The 15742-nt window shown below is 43.3% G+C and overlaps 1 protein-coding gene across 1 annotated transcript in view; it reads left to right on the top strand.

Moving 5' to 3' along the window:
* The first annotated feature begins 1401 nt into the window (after positions 1-1401).
* The window catches only part of RYBP (RING1 and YY1 binding protein), a 50044-nt gene continuing 35703 nt past the window's right edge, over positions 1402-15742 (top strand). The window contains exons 1-2 of the mRNA XM_083426744.1: positions 1402-2111; positions 3470-3595. Of these exons, the coding sequence (XP_083282870.1) occupies positions 2080-2111; positions 3470-3595 (158 nt within the window). The 5' untranslated portion in view covers positions 1402-2079. The remainder of the gene's footprint in view (positions 2112-3469; positions 3596-15742) is intronic.

The raw sequence follows: 15742 nt of genomic DNA, 5'->3' as shown, positions 1-15742 counted from the left end.
GCATGTACTGGCAGAAAGGCAGTATATAAATGTGGTAAATAAATACCCATGTATATATTTAAGAGAAGTGGCCCAAATGCTCTGGGAAACTGAGAAGCATGCTGTTCATATGAGATGCTAGCTTGATGACACACTTTTTATTTCATGTGTGATTTTATGAGGGTTAATTAAGGAATGCATGTAAGTGGCACATTCCTCCCGCAGTAGGTGGCAGACTGAAGGGGTTCTACAAGATTATATTTTGGGCATGGGGCAAATCTCTCACTTACACCTACTTGGTGTAAAGAGACATTTCCTATGTCCAAAGTGTTAACAAATCTATAATAATAATTACTGTAGCCTGGTACCATCTTCAAAATCACTAGTCATGGTTAGAATCCATTCTTCACCTATAGGCATTAGTCTGAGTAGGCACATGTGATCTCCTTGCTTGGGGCAATCCTATTTTGGGGGCCCAAAATAGCTCCCTGGTCATGACAAGGTTGTTTGACTTGTTTGTCCAGAATAGGGCTTGTAATTTTGAACGCCACCACACAACCTTCATTTGAAGCAGCTTGCAGTAGTGTGTAAAAGTGCAGGTTTTGCTCAGGATGATGTCCACAGGTTTTGCAGGCAGAAAGAATACTCCTGTTAAGCAAACTGAAGTTGGGAACGGTGGAGATTTATAACCCTTTAACCACTTCGGGAGTGCAACAAGATGCTTCAGTGGTAATTATGCCACATGTCTGGCACACAATCCTGGGAGGGTTTATTTAGAATCGAGTTCCGTGGTATTCAATAAGAGTTTGCTCCCAAAGTGTGTTCAGGATTGCAGCCCAAGTAACCTTGAGTGTGCGGCCTCCTGAGAGTGACACACGGAAGGGCAAATGTTGACACGTTCTTCCTGCACTTGATAAGTGGCTGAAGGGACATAGGCTGCCCCTGTGGGTGGCTAACAGACTCCCCTACACCTGAGCATCGCTACCTCTCCCCCACTTCTTTGTGGGCGACTGTCTGAGGCGAGGAAGCAAGAGGCCTGCAGGCGGACCCAAGTTTCACACCACACACCCTCCCCGTAGCCTGTGTTCGCTTTCCCTCTCCGAAGGGGAGCTGGGAGAGGGAGGCACTTAAATGTACCCGGGCCATTTCCTACTGCAGTGTGGGTGACGTTATTCTCTTTATTGGACCCCCCCCGCCGCCTCGCTTGTTCAGGGGGCGACTTTGTTCCCGCAGAAAAACAACCAGGGGGTGAAACTGTGCGGTTGACAAGGGCGAAGCAGACACGGGGCCACCCTGACACACATTTCGCACTCCACGCGAGTGGGCGAGCGGCAACTCGGGCGGCGCGTCATGCTTCTCGCGCGCCCACCGCACCCCACCCCCGCGTGACTAATCCACTTATATGCGTGTGTGTGTGTACACGCACACGTCTGAAAGGGGGGCCGCGCTCGACGCGAGCGGCTACGACCGAGGCGGGGTCACACGCTGGCCTTGTGGGTGGCCAGGCGCCGCCCAGCGACGGCGACACGCTTCCCTCGCTCGCTGGCTTCTTCCACCGCCAAGCCTTGGGAGGGAGCGGCGTCCCCGCAGCCTTGCCCTCGTCGCCGAGGGAGCCGTTCCTCCTCCCGGGACGGAGCGGGGTGTGCGTGCGCTGTGTGCACCGAGGGGCTCGGTGGGTGGTGGGTGCTTGGAGGGAGTGTGTGCGTGTTTTGGTTGGGGGGGGGGGGAGAGAAGCTGCACGTTCCCCTTCCCTCGCCCCAGCGGAGCCCAAGGCCGGGCTGCCCGGATTGGCCGCGGAGGGCCGCCAGCTCCGCCCGCTGTAGCCGTGCTCGCCTTGGCTGGGAGGAGGAGGAGCAGCGGCGGCGGCGGCGGGGGGAAGAGGAGCCGAGGAGCCGAGGCTGCGCTCCGTGCGCTGCCTAGTCTGGAGCAGGGGAGCCTGGCAGCGGCAGGAGCGGCGGCGGCGGCTCAGGAGCAGCGGCGGCAGCAGGAGCAGCCCGGATCCTGCTGGTCTTGAGGAGGAGCCAGCCCTGCGAACCCTCCGCTTCTTGCGCGCGAGGCAGAAGAGGGGGCCGCCACCCCCGCCGGCGCCCCAACCGATCCATGACCATGGGCGACAAGAAGAGCCCGACCAGGTAGGAGAAAGCGGGGCCAGCGAAAGGAGGGCGGGGGGGGGGGAAGAGTCGGCAGAGGAGCCGAGAGGAGGTGTGGGGGGGGAGAGGCTCCCTTCCCTAAGATGGAGACGAGGGTGGCGGTGGGGACAGGAAGGAGCGCGCCGCGCGGGTGCCAGCCGAAAGCACCCACCACCACCCACCCCGCTTTCTTAGGCTCAGGGGAGGGGGGTGGGGACGGCTAGGCCCCGGGGTGGCGGAGGCAGTGGTGGTTGTAGTAGTGGTGGGAGTCGTGGTGGACGGGGGGGGGGGGCTTTTTAAGATGGAGGAAGTAGGTAAAGAAGGGGAGAGAGAGAGCTTGTTTGCCTTGCCTGCCTTCCAGCCAGGTACAGAAAACTCCTTGTTTTTCCAATTGTGCTGGGAGGCGAAGCTATAGGGGCAGGAAAGCCGGAGAGAGCTCCTTGTGTGGCTAACTGCTGAAGGGGGGGGGGACGGGAGGTTTGTGTGTGTGTGTTTTTGTGTGTGTTTGGAGGGGCTTGCTCTGTTTTGTGCCCAGGGTGGCTCTTAAGATGGAGGGAGTGTGTAGAAGCAAAAAGGAGGAGGAGGAGGAGGGCGAAGTGTTTGTGTTTCTCTCTCTGTTGGTGCCAGGGCTAATCTGGTGTTAGAGCAGCTATGGCGGCTGCTTCTCTCTCTCTCTCTCTCTCTCTCTCTCTCTCTCTCTCTCACACACACACACACACACACACACACACAGCTCCTCGTCTCCTCACACTGACTTCTTCCAGACAAAGGGAGATTTAACAAGGTAAAGGAGACAGACAGACAGACGAAGGGGGCGCATGGAGGGACACGCCTACAATCCTTTAAAGTACAATCAAGCACACACACACACCCCACTCACTCACACAAGCACACCCCAAGAGGGAGGGTAACAGGCTCGGATACCTTCCACCATCGCCTTTTCCCTGCCCTTCCAGATTCAGTGGGTAGTCGTCGTTGTGTGAAAATTGATTGCCTTGAGATTGAAGGTTGGAGGGGAAAATGTTCCCCTTTCCTCTCTTGCTACTACGGGGGTATGGCATGGTATGGTGTTGGCGGAAGGTTGCGGGGTAAGGCATGAGAAACGTGTGTGGTGAGAAGAGAGAACAAAGTCGGATTTTTGGCTTGATGGGTGCTTTGTACGCTTTCCTCCCTGCTCCATCGAAAATTTGATTACTTTTTAGGCAAGGAGCAAAAAAATAAATAAATAAAAGGCAGGCAGAGCAAAGCAGAGCATAGTATGAAACAGCTTTGCTTTATGATCTCGTTTCTAACATGTTTTATTCTTTCTTTTCCTCCTCCTTCTCCCCCCCTCCCCTTTCTTCCTACACATACTTCTCAAGGCCAAAAAGGCAAGCAAAACCTGCAGCCGACGAAGGTTTTTGGGATTGTAGTGTCTGCACCTTTAGGAACAGTGCTGAAGCCTTTAAATGCAGCATATGTGATGTCAGGAAAGGCACCTCTACAAGGTACATTGTTCATATTCTAACGTGCTAGTCGTCCCTTTTCCTCCTGTAACTAACTGTAATGCTGCTGACTTGTTGATTTACCATGGTGGTGGGAACGAGAAATGACTCCCTTTGAAAGAATGTTTAAACCTGTGTTTTGTGTTACAAGTGTTCATGTACACATTAAAAACAAGTGTTTGCAGGTACTGTATAATAATTATTTGATGCTATTTGCTGTATGTCATGTTTGTAGGTAAAAAGAGGCCTCTGGGACTTTCAGATCAGTCAGGCTTGATTGGAAGCTGGGTATTTTTCTATGTCATAGCCTTTTGGCTATAGTCTGAGGAGTGCCTTTTTTCTTTTCTGAAGGTTGATAAAGAGGCACAACAGAAGCGCAACTTCAGAGTCCTGCATTGTTCTAATAATAATGATTTATTTTATGTAAAATAAAGGAACTTTGGAAAACCAGTTTCCTGAAGAATACTATGGGTTATGCATACTTGCAGAGATGTTCAAGTTATGTGTAGGAGTGCTGCCATATGACATCTAACACATGGATTTATGTCACAGAAACATAGCAATAATGCAGATTTATGAGATCCTGAGATAGCTTTATGAGATAGTATGTATTAGTGATGGCTCCCCCCCCCCCCAATGTTGAAAGTGTTAAGTATGAGTTAGGTAATTCTTTCAAAGTTTTAGGCTGACAAGTTGTCTTAACTGAATTGGGTGTTCTATTTTGTATGCTCTCCTTAGTACTTTTGGAAAGTTAATCAGCTTTGTCATATGTTGCATGCTTTTTATGTTAAAAAAATCACAGAATTTACCATGAATAGACTTTCTAATGTGAAGACTCTGCAGAACGGCAGACAGCAGGTTGTGTTGTTGATTGGGAGCAGTTGGTAATGTATTCGTTAAGTATTTTGAGCATGGCAGAGTGAAAGCTGAAAATGCATGCTTCCAATGAGAAAAACTTTCTGGATCATTGAGGCTTCTTGTTACATGAGCGAGTTAAGTAGGTGTCAAATGTCCACTCGTGTACATAGCGTGCATGTCTTTTCAGTATTTCTACACTTTGTACTGTTTTGGAGGACACTGATTTTAAGTCTAATATATATCACGGTCTAGAACATTTGTGTGTATTTGTGTGTGTGTGTAGACTTCAGTCACGTTCATTTAGGCTTTTGTATTATCAGTGAATCCACCTGTGGCTCTTGCATACAAACCTGTTGATTTCTTTTGGGGTTGTATTGTTCTATACCTACTTGCAGCATCAGCATATTGTAGATTGTGTTTAATAAGGATGGGCAACTGGAAGTTTGTGGGCTAGATGTACTTCCTGTGTCAAATTTAATTTAAGGTGTAGTAAAAAGTTTCCCACCAGTTTCATTCTTAACAGACTAGAACAATGTTTTTAAGTTGCATGAAGTAAGCTTTGAACTTCAATATTTGATCTCTTTCTGATTTGTGTATATATAACATTTTTGTTGTATATAATGCTTGAGATCTGTAATTGGGAAGGCCTGACTGTTAAGAGCAGACTTTATTGGGGAGCTGTTGTAGTGCACATGAGGGACTCGGTTTTGTGAGGCAAAATTTACTCCAAGCCTTCATTGTACAGTTTGCAGAACAGTCCTCACAATGGATACAGACGTTGTGCATCCTCTTTGTGTAGCGTAATTTGATTAGTATCCTTATTTGTTAAAAAGCATATTTGTGTCTCTTAAGGAAAAACAACCTGTCCTGTAACATGGGTTCTTGGGGAGGGGAAGAGACAATAATCTTAATATGGAAACCTTATCCCATTTAATTACATATTAAGTTAAATTATTCAATTAATAAGGAAAAATTTCAACTTAGGCATAGTTGTCAAGTGAGCATTAGAATTAGAAAAATGTTTCGTTACTTTCTCATTATGTGTTCCCTGCAGCAGAAAGCTTATGCTGACCTCTTGTTAGGTTTCTAGCTATATTTCTGCCTCTATGAGTGCGGTTTCACCAAAGTCAGTATGATTGCATTCACTTAAGATATAAATGGGAAACCTGTTGCTCTTCAGTATGTTGGAGTTGGACCATCAAGGCCAGCCAGGGAGACGGGAGTTTAAATTCAACAACATATGGAGGGCTACTAGTTCCCCACCCCATATTTAAAGTACGCTTTTTGTATGTGTCTATATGCCTTTAAAGTAAGTGCTTATCAATGATATTTCATAATAAATATACAATAAAAATGCATATTTAAGTATTATTTATAAACAAACTCAATATTGGACATACGTTTGTAAATAACTCAAATGATAGTAACTGAACACTATCTAAACTCTGCAGTGAGTTTGGGTTGTGGCTTGGGAGTTACTGTATATGACGCATGTTGGTGTTTCAGGAAACCTTCTGCATTTTTTTTCATTGACACTTAATGTACAACAATGCTATGGTTTATGGTTTGCTATTACTCAGAATATTTGTATCTGATGATACGATCTGTGTGCATGCTTGTATTGTAGAAAATCTCAGTTGCGAATATCTACTAGGATTGCTTAAGGACCAGTAAGTCAGTCCTCCAGAGTATCTGCAGCAAGATACCTGTTTTTGAGTGATACTGCTATGAGCTGGAATGTCCAACAACGGGAATCATTTATTATTTATCTAAATACTTGAATAGGGAAGGTAAGCTCCCTGAAAAAAAAGATGATTTGCACCACCTTCTATATTCCCCCGTCTTACCTGCTCAGTCCAGGGCATCTAAATATTCTAAGAGTATTGAAGGATTTAAGCACTCATTCTGCATTATGTTCTAAGATAACCATATGAAATTGTTAGGATACGATGGTAGCAGTAGTTTTGGTGGCTAGGTTTATTTTTGATCTGGGGTTCAGAATATGTCTTTTGTGCACCAGCTAATAGATTTTGGGTTCAGTTATAAAGGTTAATGTGGATTGTGAGCTGATTAATCTTTGAGATATTGTGTTTTGGGGAAGGAGGTAGGTGGCTATGACCAAGAGTGAAAGTCTCACTTGGTTTTCTCACTCAAGAAATGATTCTGCTGTTTCTGAGTTATTTTCACATGAAATAGTGAATGATGTGGCAGAGGAATAAAATTTACTTGAAGCTGCACCTGGAAATAGTTTACTGAATGTACCTGATGCACTTTAAATTTCAGAAGCATGGCTTGGCATGTGAAAAGGATCTTGGGATTGTAGTCAAGCACAACCTGAACATGAGTCAGCAGTGTGGTGCAGCTGCAATAAAAGCTAATGCAATTTTAGTCTGCATTAATAGATTCAGATTTCAGTCTGCATTAATAGATTCAGATTTCAAGTCATGGGAAGAAATAGTTCCATTTTGTTTATTAATGACACTTATATGCTAGCCCATAACATAAAGGTATCTGGGCTGTTTACAATAATTAAGAATAAAAACAAATTATATACAAAAACCCCATAAAATAAAAAGTAATGTTATTTTGCACAAGTCAGATCTCATATGGCGTGCTGCCCAGTTCTGCACACTGTCTAGGCAAATAGGAATGAGTAAAGAGGAAATCAAGATGGTCAGTGGTATGGAAAGTAAGTCCAATGAGGCAAAATCAAAGGAACTGAAGGGTGATATAAAGAACTTTTCATATACCTAATGGTCTGTCCCACAGAACAGGGCAAAAACGTTTTCTCTACTGTTCCAGAGGGCAGGACTGTATCTTAACAGGCTCAAGTTGCAGGGCGGGTAGATTTTGGTTCAACATTGGGAGAAACATTGGGTAAGAGCATTTTGAACAATAGAACCAGTTACAGTGGTGTGGTAGGCTCTGAATAGCTGAGTCAAGGAGCAAATTCTTAAAAAACTAAAACAAGCAACCTTAAAGGTGTGACTTGTGTAAACTCAACAACTCAGTTTTAACAACAGTTCACATCGTTCAAGGAAAAGTAGGCTCTCTATGGAGTTGCCCCAATATTTTTTATTGTTTTTCATGTATTTTGCTTTGCCTTTTCATATATCGTTTTCTATACAGCTACATACAGTTCAGAAAAGTTATACTCCAGTTCTGTACCACAGATTTGGAAAGAAGCTCCACTGATCTCAGCGGAACTTATTTCTGAGTAAACGCATACACAGAAGTTCTATTTGTGACTAAACTTTTGCTTCTATCTTTTCAGCATTCAGTTCTTGTTTTCTTTAAACTCCTTTATTGACCACATTCCTATTGTTAACGAGAACTGCAAATTGTTTTCTGTGATTAGTTTTAATAGCGTCGGCTTGCTTTTTGTGCAGTGTGCATGTTCTTGCTTTTTGTGTGATGTGCGTGTTCTTGCTGTCATATTGTCTTTTTCCTTGCAATCTTATCTTTTGAGCTATCTTGTTTGTAAATTCAGCTCGGTGGTTCTCTGTTGACACCATCAGTGTAAACCTGAATAGGATTCTTGTGTTCATAATTAGTTTCGTATTGCTATAACTATACGTACTGGGAAAAGTGGCACTTTAAAGTTGTTTTTAACTCTGTAGTCCAAACCAGATGCAACATCAGTGGACATGTTTATTTAAATCAGGGGTGGGCAAAGTTTTCCTCGCCTGGGCTGGTTCACTACCCCTGATTTAAATCCAGGTCTGCCCCAGCCATATAAAAAAACAAGGGGCAAGAGCCGAAATACCTTGAAAAATCATGTTTTTGAGAGAGAGACAGCATGTGTGTTTATCCATCTGCTGTCTGCAGCTTGCCTTTCCATACTCTTCTCTTTCTCACCACACTTTCCCCCCCAATACCAAAACTGAACTTCAATTCCAAGTGTGAATTCAGGTCAGACAAAAGTGCTTGGGAGAAGAGAGGTGGCTGTGAATAGGTGAACAGTGTACTTCAGAAGGGGTCACCTCCACTCATCTGTGTCATAGTTTTGCTCTAGAAGTCGGATTTCCCACCCCCTTGCATTGCCTATGATTGAGGCAGATAATTTAACTAAAGCAGGAGTAAGGGACCTCTAGTCTGCTGGCAAATTGCCTTCTAGGTCTAACTGTTTGTTCCTTAGGATTCTCCCCAGGCAGTGCCCCTCATCATTCTGCACTCGCCTGAAGTGCTTTTGCCTAGCCTGCAAAACTGGGCAGAGTGACAGATGTGATTCTTACCTTTTACATTCCAGCCATGCAGAAGCTACAAGTTTCTATACACCCCCCTCCATTTTTCCATCTTTCTTAAAGAGAAGCAAAGAGACAGGATAAAAATTTGAGGGCACATTCCGGTTTGTAACAAATGAGACCTATTTCCCATTCCCATTGACCTGGAATGGTTAGGCATTAATTTCCATTGAGTGAATTAAGATTTTTTTGGAAGCTGATTGAATATGCTGAGGGACCTGTCCTTAAAATGGTTGTGACCAACTTCCTGGGTAAGCACAATGTAAGTAAAAGTAAAGTACAGTGCTACTTTAACAATCCTTTCCTTTCTATATAATACTACAGTGGTACCTCGGGTTAAGTACTTAATTTGTTCCGGAGGTCCCGTTCTTAACCTGAAACTGTTCTTAACCTAAAGCACCATTTTAGCTAATGGGGCCTTCTGCTGCCGCCGCACCGCCGGAGCATGATTTCTGTTCTCATCCTGAAGCAAAGTTCTTAACCCGAGGTACTATTTCTGGGTTAGCGGAATCTGTAACCTGAAGCGTATGTAACCTGAAGCATATATAACCCGAGGTACCACTGTATAATTGATTGCGGAACAGTTTGCCGATACAGTTGAAAGCACAGAACTCAAATTATTCCCATGTTATTGGTGTGTCTTGCATTTTTATCTCTATAATCAAGACTTCCAGATTATTTTATGTGCACATAAGAACAACTATCTTGGAAATAAAAAGTCATAGGTGGAAAAGCATGAAAAAGCAAAGAATTGGATTTTTAAGCGTGTGGGTCCCCCCCCCCCCCCGGAATAATCCTTCTGTATTCTTATTAATCAGTAGGCAAGAATGTCCTTTTTGTTTACAGCCTATCTCTGCAAACCTTGCATGCCCCCCCCCCCCATAGTAAAATTTAAGAGCATTCCTCTGTGGGGAAAAAAAACCTTTTTAGAATTGGGCCACAACTTGACTTGGGGAAAATAGGCTGAAAACCTTTTGCCTGTTTCTAGAATCCTTATGCCTCTTTTATGGGTTTCTTTTTCTAATGAATTTCCCTACACCTTAGATCAGTGTTAGAAACTTCCATTGTTCTAGGGGCATTTTGCGACAGAGAATTTAATAAACTCGAGCCGTTTTTGAGCTCTGGGCACAGTATTGCGCTTAAGATTTCAGGTTAAAAGTGCAAAGTGGAAGGAAAAAGGAGACCTTCTTCTGCCTCCCCACTTCCAGCTACTGTCTGAAAACTGGAGAATAGACTTTCTGAAGAATATTAGGGGGGTGGGCAGGGGAAGGACTAGACCATGTAAAAAATGAACATAATATTTTAGCTGCCGTTCATTCATTTTCAGCTTTGTATTCTATTCTTGTTATTAATCCGTTGTTTGTGCCTGTAACCTAGGTTTAATTTAGCTCCTAGCTTTCATATCCCATTTTCTAACACTGCCTTAGATGGGGCAGTGTTGGAAAGGGGAGGGGGAACTACCTCAAACAACACCTTGGTGTCCAGCGAGGCTGCACTGTCTTGCACAGGAGGTTGACAGAATGAGTATCCAGAACTACATAGCTCTCTTGGAAGTTATAAAGGGGTGTGTGCTTGACATTTTGCCCCTTCAGATAGCTTTGGAAATAAACCCCAAATGCCTTGGCTGAAAGCTGTCGTGGATGAAATAAAGGATTTCAAAGTTGGAAAGTCTTGAGTGCTGTAGGAGTGGTGTTTTCTTTTATGGACATAAAGTACGGGCAGTTCATCCTTTTTGCTGGTAGTCCTTGTTGGTAGGCCCCTAAATGAAAACAAACTCCTGTGTGTATCTTCCTTTCACTGTTCTGACAGTTTCATTGTTCAGTAGGCTAGTCAGAAAGCCATAAAATTCACCTGTGGAGAACTTAGGTCTAAATAGTCTTTCACTTCAATCCTTTTTAAAAAAAGAAAAATGGAAGCCGGTCATGTGACTTAAAAGATAATAGCTTTTTGTTATGCAATTTGGTTAAAAAACTGCTATATCACTGCATGTGGAGATCCCCTGTGATGTGCATTTGTCTTTAGATTTAGTCACTGTGTGTCTCTTTCAAAGTGTAATGCTTAAAAACAGTGAAACCCAGTGACCTACTTTATGAGCTTTCATATGGTTCTGTAGGTCAGTGGGTCTCTTTGCAGAATGTAGGTCATTTGGAAAGGTGTGTGTTTCTTCCATAACAAGTAGCTTTTGACCTGCCGTTGAATTTACACAGGTTAGATGTGCAGCTTCAGGGTTCTCTCCCTCTCCCCCCATAGAGATATTTTTGACTGTCTGGTCCTGACATGTTACTCTGCTGTATGGCAAATAGTTTGAATGTAATCGGATGTATCTTTAAAAGGTGACATGTTCTAGACAAACCAAGAGAACCTTTATATGTCTATGTTTTGCTCAATAATAAACAGAAAATATATAGTGTCTGTTATACAATATCCTAAGCAAATGCCCAATGTATCTGAGAAGGGGGGGAGGAGCAATGATTTTTGTATCGTTAGGTTTTCAAACTTCCTGAACAAATAAACATTGAATCAAATTTATTATAATCTTTGAAAAGCAGTTTTCAAGAAAGCATAAAAATGTTAATTCAGTTTAAACAAAACCTGATCGGTAAAACAGCAATAAAAATTATCAATAAAACCTCAGGGCAGTAAAAATATCAATAATCAAGGAATAGATGACCAACTTCTAACGAGATTTAGGAATGCCTGAAAAAAATGTTTTCCTTGGTGCTGAAAAGATGCAAAATGGGCCTCACTAAAAGGGATTTTCCAAAAACAGAGCACCACATCGAAAAAAGGTTTCTTCCTTCAAGTCTCATGTCTAATATCTGAAGGAGGGCACCAAAATCTTGGCGTATAGGCAGGCTCTTTAGTTCAGCTTCTTGATAAGCTTATTTTGCATTGGAAAAATTATCACCTACCAACCTTTCTAGTGGTTTAAAGAAGTTGAAGAAACATGATCTTGTTTCCTTATGATTATTTGGTGTCTTCATCCTTTATGGATCTGGAATTATACCATGAAGGAAGTCAGGTGAAGAAAGACAGGACATGAATGCAAGCAAGTTTAGTTATCAAATCAAAGTTCCTGTTGAAATTTGCTGCAGTTCTTATTTAACTGGAATCCCCCCCCCCCCCGGTATATTTGTGTCCTGTGTTTCTGGGCTAAGTTTCATAAGTTCCTGTATAATATTTTATAAGACCTGGAGAAGTTTAGTCAATAGGCCTTAATTTTGCTTACTACAGTCATAGGTTTCATGTAAGAGACACCAGGACTTAAACTGGAAAACTTAACCTTGGCAGTGTTTGGTAGCTCTATTGCAGGTTAGGTTTGACTCTAGCAAGAAGGTCTGATGTGGTGACTTTTATAATTCGCATGGCTCTGCCGCCAAAGCAAGCAACCGGTCCTTGCTATCACTCTTGCTAGATATAAACTTCAGCAACAGCAGTTTGGAGATCCTTGCCTAAACAGTACAGTAACTTGGCTTCAGGCTGGCACTGTTTCTTGCCTTTTTGCACCAATCTCAGTCCATCTTCTGATTGTGTTTTTGGCTTATCTATGCCTGCCTCCTAGGGACACAGGTGGCGCTGTGGATTAAACCACAGAGCCTAGGACTTGCTGATCAGAAGGTCGGCGGTTCGAATCCCCGTGACGGGGTGAGCTCCTGTTGTCCCTGCTCCTGCCAACCTAGCAGTTCGAAAGCACGTCAAAGTGCAAGTAGATAAATAGGTATCGCTCCGGCGGGAAGGTAAACGGCGTTTCCGTGTGCTGCTCTGGTTCGTCAGAAGCAGCTTAGTCATGCTGGCCACGTGACCCGGAAGCTGTACGCCGTCTCCCTCGGCCAATAAAGCGAGATGAGCGCCGCAACCCCAGAGTCGGCCACAACTGGACCTAATGGTCAGGGGTCCCTTTACCTTTTTATGCCTGCCTCCAATTCCTTGTTTCATCCTGCTTTTTGACAGATTCTATATCTATGCTTTCATTTTTTGATTCTTGCTTCCCCTCCCAAATGAACCTATGGCTATTAGTTTTGGTTCACCCCAACAGTCTCCTAATCTGTTGTTAACAGACCGTTTGGCATCTGGCTCCTCTAACTGCATGGATCACATCTTGCTCCTCTCCTCAGGTGTTCTAGAACAGCTCAGTTCTCAGGTTTTTGTTGACAAGCATGTAATAGGTTTTAGTAGCATTTAGTGCCATGGATTCAATCTGAGAAATTCAGTGGAATTGACTGATGTTACCTTTTAAAGATATATCTGCATTGTCCCCTCCCAAATACTTTGAGTTGTATTCAGCATAGCGCTAACCATGTAATTCTGCTTGCACAACAGAGCTTCCCCTCATCCCCTTGCAGGTCTTCTGAATCTGTTCCAGGGACTCCTCCAAGTTATGCTGTTAACTTGGAACATAGTACAGTATAGATTGAATAGTTTGACTGATAGCCATTGGTGGTTATATCAAGATTTCAGTGAGTAAATGTGATGAAACATTGGATGTCACCCTTTGTGTTGTTCATTTGAGGGCTGCTTGTAATTCTGTAAAGCTCAGGGGTCCAAAAACTTAGACGCATTGTTCTTAGATTGAATGTACAGTTGTACCTTGGCTCCTGAACGCCTTGGGAGTCGAACGTTCCGGCTCCCAAACGATTGAAAACTGGAAGCGGGTGTTACTGTTTTCGAACGTTCTTTTGGAAGCCAAACGTCCGGCGGGGCTTCTGCGGCTTCCGATTGGCTGCAGGAGCTTCCTGCAGTCAATCAGAGGCCACACTTTGGTTTCTGAATGTTTTGGAAGTCGAATGGATTCCATTCAGCTTCTGAGGTACAACTGTATATGACTTCTGTGCATGGCTGCCAAAGGTAGGTTTTCTGTTTATTCACTTATTCTGTTTATTCTGCTTATGTTGTTTGACCAGCTGCATTGTGACATTATTAATTTTGAAAGTGCTTGCCTAGCTGAGGACTTTCTCTTCCTAAGATTTCAATAGAAGAGGCAATACATTGATGGACGATGGCCCTGTGATGGAGTCAATCAGCCGGCACAGTCTCTTGTCCCTTGGGCATACTTGTATGGAGTACATCATTAGCTGAAGAAGGGGAGGCTTTCCTCTGTAATGTTAATGCTGTGTATTAGCTCTCTTGTCCCTGTGCTACTATTACAGAGCCATTGCAGCTCCATTGGGGACAGGGAAGGAGAGCAAGTACATAACTTCATCTGGTGTCATGATTATTTTTAGTGTATTATTTAGCTGTACACCAGCAAACCTTATATAAGTTGCTGTTATCTTCCAGACTCCTAAGCAGAACGGAACAAAGTGAAAAACTTAAATTAATATTAATTAGAGATGTTGCTGTGTGGTAGGCAACATTTGCACGTTTCAGCGTGTTTAAGTGGCATTTTGAGCAATATTTTATTTGTCCAAATGTTGCAGGATAAAATAAAAGTGTAAGCCAAGGAAGAGAAATGTTGCCAGCACACTTGTGTGCATTGAATGTTGTCTTGAGAGGCGAGACTGGCAAGCTATTTGCCTGGAAGGACTTGTTATACATTAATTAAGTTGGCAAGGTGCTAGCTAGCTGCAAGACTCGCCTGGGCTGTTTTTTAAGAGTAACCACTGCCTTTTAATTTTTTATACTCAAGACAATGATTTTTTTTTTAAATAAACCTACCTAATTCATTTAAGAGCAAGAGAGTAAAGGTCGTGATTATTTAGAATCAGTTGACAGCTTCATAAGTAAATAGGTTAAAAATTATATGATAACCCCTTCATTGCATAAGATGATAGGTTTTTCTATTATCTAGCTTGCTGTAATGGCTATAGATTAAGGATTCAAATTGACCTGGTATGAATGTATTAAATCAGGTTGTCTGCCAAAATGGGTTAACTACCATGTACCCACTACCAGAGTTTGAAATTAGCCAGTTGCCATACATGTTTTGCTACTGGTCTGGTCCAGTTGCACATGGAGGTTTCTGGGCACCAGGTTGGTGACCACAGTTCAAAAATGTCTGCCTTACTCCATAGTTAATAGCATTTCCATTTCCTCTATGTGGGTTTCTCCTTCCTGCATACTGGGACATGTGAATTGTTGTAAGAGCAAGCTACAATTAACCAATGTAGTTAAGATCATAGAATTGTAGCTTTGGAATTGGAGCTCCTGAGGGTCATTTAGTCCAACCCCTTGAATTCCATTGTGGCAACCTAGAACCAAGGAGCCATTTGGTGCCTAGCATATACACCTGAGTTTCTAATACTGCACACAACAAAATTTCAGTATACCTTCCAGGTATGTGTAGAAAGCAACAGAATAAACCAGTTTGGTGAGTGGTAACAGCAAGGAAGTTTGGTGGATAGGAATTCAGTCATTCACTTAATGAGGAAACAGTTGCTTGAGAACAAATGCTGCTTAGCCCGTAGCTGTTTGGTTGTGGATGAACTTGCCAGACCAGGCTGATGACAGCTTTGGCATTTATCCTGAGGAAAAGTTGGTTTCAGATAATACATGCCAAGTTTTTCCTCTTTTTTTAAATTTAGAACCTGGGTTTCTAAAAAGCAAAACATTTAAAAATGCATTAATCTAAAGCAGCTGTTGTGAATCTGTGACCTTCTGGTCACAGTTGGGACTACGGCACTCATAATCCCTGATGACTGAACATGCTGACTAGGGCTGTGGGGAGCTGGAACCCAACATTTGGAGGGCCATGGAGTCTCGCATCCCAGATAAAGAATGATTTTTACTGTTCTGAACTATTTTTTGAAATGCAACCCAAATACCGAGGCATTTTAAAACGTAGTATTAAGTCACACAACAAATAGTAATCTTTATGATGGTTGTGCTTGCTGCTCTCTGAAGTGTGAAGGAGCTCACTTTTAAATTTGCCTCACTGTTGCATGGCCCACCCACCTGTATTATCCATTTAAAGCAGTATCATAGCACTTTAAACAGTCATGGCTTCCCACAAAGAATCCTGGGAACCGCAGTGCATGCATGGAGGGTGCTGAGACACACACAGCAACTATTTTCAGGGTTCCCTGGTAAAATGGAATAACCACCAAACCAG

The sequence above is a fragment of the Podarcis tiliguerta genome (assembly GCF_965153285.1).
Source record: "Podarcis tiliguerta genome assembly, chromosome: 2".
Lineage (NCBI taxonomy): Eukaryota > Metazoa > Chordata > Lepidosauria > Squamata > Lacertidae > Podarcis > Podarcis tiliguerta.
This window is presented reverse-complemented; position numbering and strand designations above follow the sequence as displayed.